The sequence below is a fragment of the Enhydra lutris genome, unplaced genomic scaffold (assembly GCF_002288905.1).
Source record: "Enhydra lutris kenyoni isolate GAN:26980312 unplaced genomic scaffold, ASM228890v2 scaffoldscaffold66, whole genome shotgun sequence".
Lineage (NCBI taxonomy): Eukaryota > Metazoa > Chordata > Mammalia > Carnivora > Mustelidae > Enhydra > Enhydra lutris.
In genome coordinates this window covers 1,085,891-1,092,247 of record NW_019154150.1, presented here as the reverse complement: position 1 = coordinate 1,092,247, position 6,357 = coordinate 1,085,891, and the positions used below count along the sequence as shown (strand labels likewise).

Genomic DNA, 6,357 nt, shown 5'->3' with positions numbered 1-6,357 from the left:
TGAAGGATCCTACATAAATATACAAAGACTGGGGCGCCTGGGTGGCTCAGTGGGTTAAAGCCTCTGCCTTCGGCTCAGGTCATGATCCCAGGGTTCTGGGATCGAGCCCCGCATTGGGCTGTCTGCTCAGCAGGGAGCCTGCTTCCTCCTCTCTCTCTCTGCCTGCTTCTCTGCCTACTTGTGATCTCTGTCAAATAAATAAATAAAATCTTTAAAAATATATATATATACAGGGACACCTGGGTGGCTCAGTTGGTTAAGCGGCTGCTTTCGGCTCAGGTCATGATCCCAGGGTCCTGGGATCGAGTCCCACATCGGGCTCCTTGCTCAGCGGGGAGCCTGCTTCTCCCTCTGCCTCTGCCTGTCACTCTATCTGCCTGTGCTCACTCTCGCTCGCTCTCTCTCTCTTTGACAAATAAATAAATAAAATCTTAAAAAAAAATATATATATATATACAAAGACTTGGTTAAAAGACTTTATAAGGTAACCACACTTTCTGAACTCAAAGTAAGAGCTAGTTATTCAGGTTGCGATGCAGGTGCGTGGAGTCCTTTTAGAACCGAAAGCACCAAGTGCCTGTATTCCTGTTCATGCTTTTACTCACAGGTCGGCACCCTGAAGCTTTCGATAAGGAACCCAGCAGGTTGGCTGAACCTCGGCGCCCCACTTCTCCTTTCATGATGTCTTTGTAAACCTCACATTTTTTTCTACTTAGTAGGGATACGCAGACCCAAAAGAAAGAAATAGGATTTTTATCTCTGTCCCTGTAAGAGTCTGAACAGAAACAGGATCATTGGGTCTGTCAAGGGCTCCATCTGGATCCTTCTGTGTGGTTGCCCTGACAACCTTGAGGTATTTTAATTTTTTTAAATTAAGAAGGTAATACAGTTTAGCTTTCCTCTCTGAATTTAACCCACTTCATTAGAGATCTAGCTAAAAAAAGACTTTCCCAAGATTTTGAGACATTTCGCGAAGTCTGAAGTGTAAGACATCACTGCCTACCACCTGTAGTGTTTGAAAATGAGGATTCCAGCCCCGGAGCTGTTTAGAAAGCTGCCAATCAGAGGCCCGGGGATGTCTTTGGATTCGGATGCTGTTCTTCAAAGATTTCCCAGGCCACGTACTCAACTGTTCCCTTGCAGGGACAGAGCTGAGCAGGGACAAGAGTCTTCTATATTCTGCCATCTTGGGCACACACACAAGGCGGGCTCAGGTTTTGTTTTGTTTTCTCTCTTTCTTTTTAAAGATTTTATTTATTTATTTGAGAGAGAGAGAGAATGAAAGCAAGCGAACATGAGAGGGGTAAGGTCAGGGAGAAGCAGACTCCCTGTCGAGCAGGGAGCCTGATGCAAGCCTCGATCCCGTGATTCCAGGATCATGACCTGAACTGAAGGCAGTCACTCAGCCAACTAAGCCACCCGGGTGCCCTCTCAGGCCCTTTTCGAGAGATGGAGCGCATTCTTCTTTGCTTACCAAGGAATCAGCTCTCATCTTGTTAGACGTGTCATCTGCAGGGGCTGGAGATGGTGAAGGTCCTGGCTGGGAGACTGATCGCATGCACTCACAGGAGGTGCAGCTGAGTGTATATGCAAAACACGTGCGCCCTGGCACTGTATCAGCGGCTGGGTGTGGCTGCAGCTCAGGGCCAGGACTCCGTGTGTGCTCCCCCAACCCCCAGAGAGCCCACCCTTTGTAGACACCCTCTCGACACTGGGTCCGCCTTCTGATCCAGCACCATTAGCTTCACATAGACCTGTTAGGGCGGGCGGTAGCCAGAGGCCCACCTGCTGCCATGGCTGGGCACCCAGGAAGAGCACTGTGCCATGCCTCCCTGCGGTTAGGGCGGGGCCGGTTCCTGGTTCTGGACAATGACTGCTTGCAAAAGCCATGGCTACCACTTCTAGGCCTGGCCAGGAACATCTGTGCTTTCCCCTTCACTCTGTCTGCTCGCCCACTGGCCAGAGGAATGCAGAGGACTAGCATGGGGCTCCCAGCGGGCCCCAGGGAGCCATACTGAGCGGGAGCCTGGAGCAGGGCAGAAGGCTTGCTGGTGAACAGCCCCCCTGGTGCAGTCAGTGGAGGGGTCAGTGGCTGGCAAGGAGGGACTGGTGGCGGCAGCTGGTCAAAGTCGCCTCAGCAAATTCTCCCCATGTGGCTTGATTTTGAAAATGCGGTGGAGCTAGTGGTGACGGAGGCGGCAGAGGGCTGGTGGTGGGAGACAGTGTCACCTTCCAGGGCGAATGTTCTGTGGCCATGGTGGAGAGGATGAGGGGAGCCAAATGTGAGGCCTGCGGGCAGGCCACATGGACGCCAATAGTGGCGGTGCTGGGGCTGGTGTTCCTGGCATCAGGAGTGGTGAGGTACTGCGGTCCTGTAGGGGACAGCGGTGGCCAGTGGGGGATGGTTGGTCGTGGTGGTAGGATCTGTGGTTGCTGGTTTGGTGGCTGGGGAGCGGGCAGGGACTGTGTACGTGGCTCTGTGGTGGCCACTTTGCTGGCCTGGGCCAAAGACCACTGGGACAATGCAGGTGGCAAATTGAATCTCCCAGTGCACCTATCTCCCTGAGGATTCTCGTCTGAATCCTCCATTCACCGTGGGAGATGCCTGCCCAGCTGCTGACAGTCCCTCTCCTCCCAATGCCCACGGGGACATCATCCTCGGCACTGGGGATACTGTGCTCCTCGGGATCCTGGAAGGTTCTCATGGGACCAGCCGCTCAGCTGGAAGAATCAAGGTTTATGATTGCTATTGTGCCCAGACCTGTGGCTGCAGGTGTTGGGCTCAGGAAGGAGCACGAGCAGAAGTTAGGGGCACCCCGCCCAGAGAGTGGGGGGCCGAAGGTCCTTAGTCTCAGGAAGCTTTCAAGGTGGCACTTTTCAGGTGTGAAAGGGGAGCTGTCATGGATCAGGCCTGTGAAGTGACTGTCAGAGGTCCTGGGCTTGTGTCCTCTGGCCAGTGTGAGGGAGCAGTACCTTCCTCCCGGGGTACGAGAAGAAGGACCCATGGCCCGTCCTTCATGCAGGGCCGCACACATCCTCAGTGCCAGCTTTTCCCGTTCTCACGAGACAGCTGATCCGACTGCCGAAATCACTGACTCCCAGCCCGTGCACCCCATCCAGCCGATTACTGGGTTTTATTTGTGCTGTTGGTATTTCCGTAACAGGTTTTGGATTTAGTTGCTAACACTTGAGTCCGAGATGTCCCACACAGATGTAGATTTCCAACCCTCCCTGGAAGCTTGGGAAGACTTGGTGCTCAGGTCCACAGTCTGCAGGGAGCCTTAGGTAGAACGCCCGCTCACGGGTTTGCCGCAGGCTCCACCTCTCCCTAAAGCCCCTCCCCACCCCCAAATTTGGGCCTCCTGCTCCACTCTGCGGTTCTGTGCCCACCTGGCCTTCCCTGCGGGACCCTCTGAGCCACAGGTCCACTGAATGGGTCTCCTCGAGGGAAGGGCCTCAGTGTAATTATATCGGGGTTTGGGGTGGCCAGAACAGACCCAGCAATATTCTCTCACATGGTGGAGAAAAGATTATTAGCTTAACTGCTGGCATCAGAATTCCTCTGAGGGAGAGAAGTGTCTTATTTGAAGAATTTGGTGGCCATTGCTGGGGATGGAAGTAGGACTCCAGTTTGCGGCTGTCTCGTGTCAGCCGCCGGAGTTTCCATGCGAAAGGGAAGAATTTGTTGTTTTGTTTCTGAAGAAGAGGGCTAGAGAAGAGGAAGAAGAGAGAAAGCTTATCAGAGAAGATGAGGAAGGATGGGACCAGGTGAGCAGGTGTCTTCATGGCCAAAAGGAAACAGTGGTGTGTGTGCCTTTCAAGGTTATGTCTGTCAGAGAAGGAAATGGCTCTCCTCCTCCCCACCCACGTTCTTCTGTGCCTCCTGCTCTGCTTGCTGCCGTGGTGGGGGGAGAGCACACTTTCTGTGGAATTAAGAGAGGAGCTAAAAGCTGATGTGACATTTGCGTGGCCCCTCTGAAGTGGCCCATGCAGGAAGTAGGTGCCAGGATGGAGGAGAGCATGAGGACTGTGACAGCCTGGGACCCGGAGGAAGGGCTCGGGATGTCCACAGACTGGGATGGAGGGTAGCTGGTGTGGAGGAGATGGGACAATCCCCGCACTGGGGGACAGAGAAGCCCCAGTTGGTATCTGGTTATAACAAAATGGACCCAGTTTTCCAGAAAGAGCCAGACTTGGGTGCTGAAAGGAAAAATAACCAAAATTCTGAACTTGGATAAAATGGTCGAGCAGCCAGTTTATTTTGAGTTACTGGTGGCCCTGATGCCCAGGCCTGGCGGGGCCTGGGGAGGGACTCTGGGGACTCTGGGGAGGTGACCCTGGGGACCTGGCCTCAGTCAAAGATCTCTGTAGCAGTGCACAGGAGGCCGGCCAGGAGAGCCAGGCCCAGCATGGCCACGACAATCAGCAGCACATCCCACCAGAGCCCTGGGTAGGTCCAGGACTCTGGGAGCTGCCAGCCGCAGCTCCCCAGCTCGAAGCCCGTGAGCTGGCCCAGGGGGCGGGCCGTGGCAAGCTCGGGGCTGGCGCAGCGGACATGCAGCAAGGCCTCGGGCGTGTGGTCCTCCAGCCAGAGACGCAGGTAGGTGAGGCTGCAGTCACAGTGCCAGGGGTTCTGCGTCACGTCGAGGATCTGCAGCTGGGGCAGGTAGTCGAAGGCGCCAGGGGGCACAGAGCTCAGGCTGTTATTAGCCAGCAGGAGGTGACGGGTGTGGACAGGCAGCGCGGGCAGGGCCGTGAGCCCCTGTCCCTGACAGTCTACCCACAGCCCCATGGTTTCCAGGGCCCGGCAGGTACACTCGGTGGGGCAGTCGTTGGTAGCCTGTGCGGCAGCCCAGAGCAGCAACAGGGCCCCCCAGGAAGGCATTGGCAGGCTGGCTGTGGGCAGAGTGGCCGTGAGGGGACGGAGAGCCTGGCAGCCCACACCCCCTGCCAGCCAACGGCCAGTGGGACCAACCTGGGACAAAGGAAAACTCACCTCCCTTCTCAGGCCTCAGCCTTCTGCTCTGTGGAATGGGGTGGTAATGACGGCAGGAGGTGAAGTGTGCCCAACCCAGGCCTCGCTGAGCCTCCCAGGACACTCAGAAGGCAGGATGGTGAGTGTAGCTGTGGGGTGGGGGCGGGGAATGAGGGTAAGAAGGCTCTTGGGAAGGAGCCAGGAGGTCAGCCCCTCCTCAGTGGGGTGGGGAGGGCTGCAAATGCTTGCCAGATGCTTCCCAGTCCCGACTCCCGGCCCCCAGGCTGCTCGCAGCCCCCATGCCCAAGCCCGGGGACAGGCTGGTGCTGCAGACTTCACAGAGCACCTTGCGCCATAGATGTCCGCAGCTGGCCTGTGGCCCAGTGATCTCTTCGGTGATACCCGTGTAGAAAACAGCAGGATGAAGACACTGAGATGGGGACCAGGAGGAGCCCCCAAAGGGGCTCCCTCTGGAAAGCCATGCATCGAGGCTAACACTCAGAGTTGGGGAAATCGAGGCCTGGAGACAGAGTGCGACCCGTGCAGGGTCACCTGGCGGTCTGTGTCACAGAACCGAGGCCAACTCAGGCCTCCTGAGCTCCAGGCTCTTGCCTGGGTCTCTGACTTGCTTCGCCTTCCTAAGACAGGCTCTCCCCTCAGGGCCTGGCCCACAGCAGGTTGTGAAAATTAGTTGAATCAACCAAGGAGCCAGTGTCTCAGAGCCAGTGCCCTCCCCCTGCCCGTCTTCTGGAGGGGAAAGTTGAAGGGGGGACAGAGGTGGGCCGGTGGCTGGCCTCCTCTCCCACCGTCCCGCCCGGGTGGGGGCACGCTGTGGGAGGTGGTCCTGGGTAATAAGAGTACCACTTACTTGTAGGCCTGCAGCCAGCACTCCTTTCTGTGCCCTGAATTGTCCTGGTCGAGGCTGAGATGACAGCTCTATGCAAAGCCGCTGGTGGCCACTGCTGAAGTGGGAGGAAGGAAATGATGAAAATAGCCTGGCTTATCCCCCGCATGCAGCCCTGGGGGGCTGTCTCCGGAGGCAGCGGGCCCTTGGGGTCCCAGGGAGTTGGGCCCTAAATGGTAGGTCAGCCCCTGTTTACAGACGGGCGTCCTACAGGTCATCGCTGTGGACTACCAGTGCCTCGCTGGGCCTGGAGGAGAACCAAGGAGGCCCCTCATCAGGTCTCAGGAGGTGGGGAAGGCTTCCAGGAAGATGAGGCCTTGGAGGCCTCCAAATCTCCTATTTCCTTATCTGTAAAATGGGAGCAATCATCCCTGTTCTGCTTGCATACGCAGGGTGTGGCTGGGGCAGCTCCCGTGGGCAGAGAATCCTATGGCGGGAGAACAATGTCATTTTGGATTTTCTTTGGTTCTTCGGAATA

General features: G+C 56.3%; 1 protein-coding gene across 1 annotated transcript; it reads right to left on the bottom strand.

Moving 5' to 3' along the window:
* Nucleotides 1-4,351: 4,351 nt before the first annotated feature.
* LOC111159031 (glycoprotein IX platelet) lies at nt 4,352-5,039 on the bottom strand. Its single transcript, XM_022521387.1, has 2 exons — nt 4,997-5,039; nt 4,352-4,896 (listed from the first exon to the last, which is right to left on the bottom strand). Exon 2 carries the CDS (start codon nt 4,883-4,885, stop codon nt 4,352-4,354), a length of 534 nt encoding a protein of 177 aa, XP_022377095.1. The 5' UTR covers nt 4,886-4,896; nt 4,997-5,039.
* Nucleotides 5,040-6,357: the final 1,318 nt, after the last annotated feature.

Excerpts from the sequence above, each read along its gene's own strand:
- LOC111159031 (XM_022521387.1), bottom strand. The coding sequence starts at position 4,885 with ATGCCTTCCTGGGGGGCCCTGTTGCTGCTCTGGGCTGCCGCACAGGCT.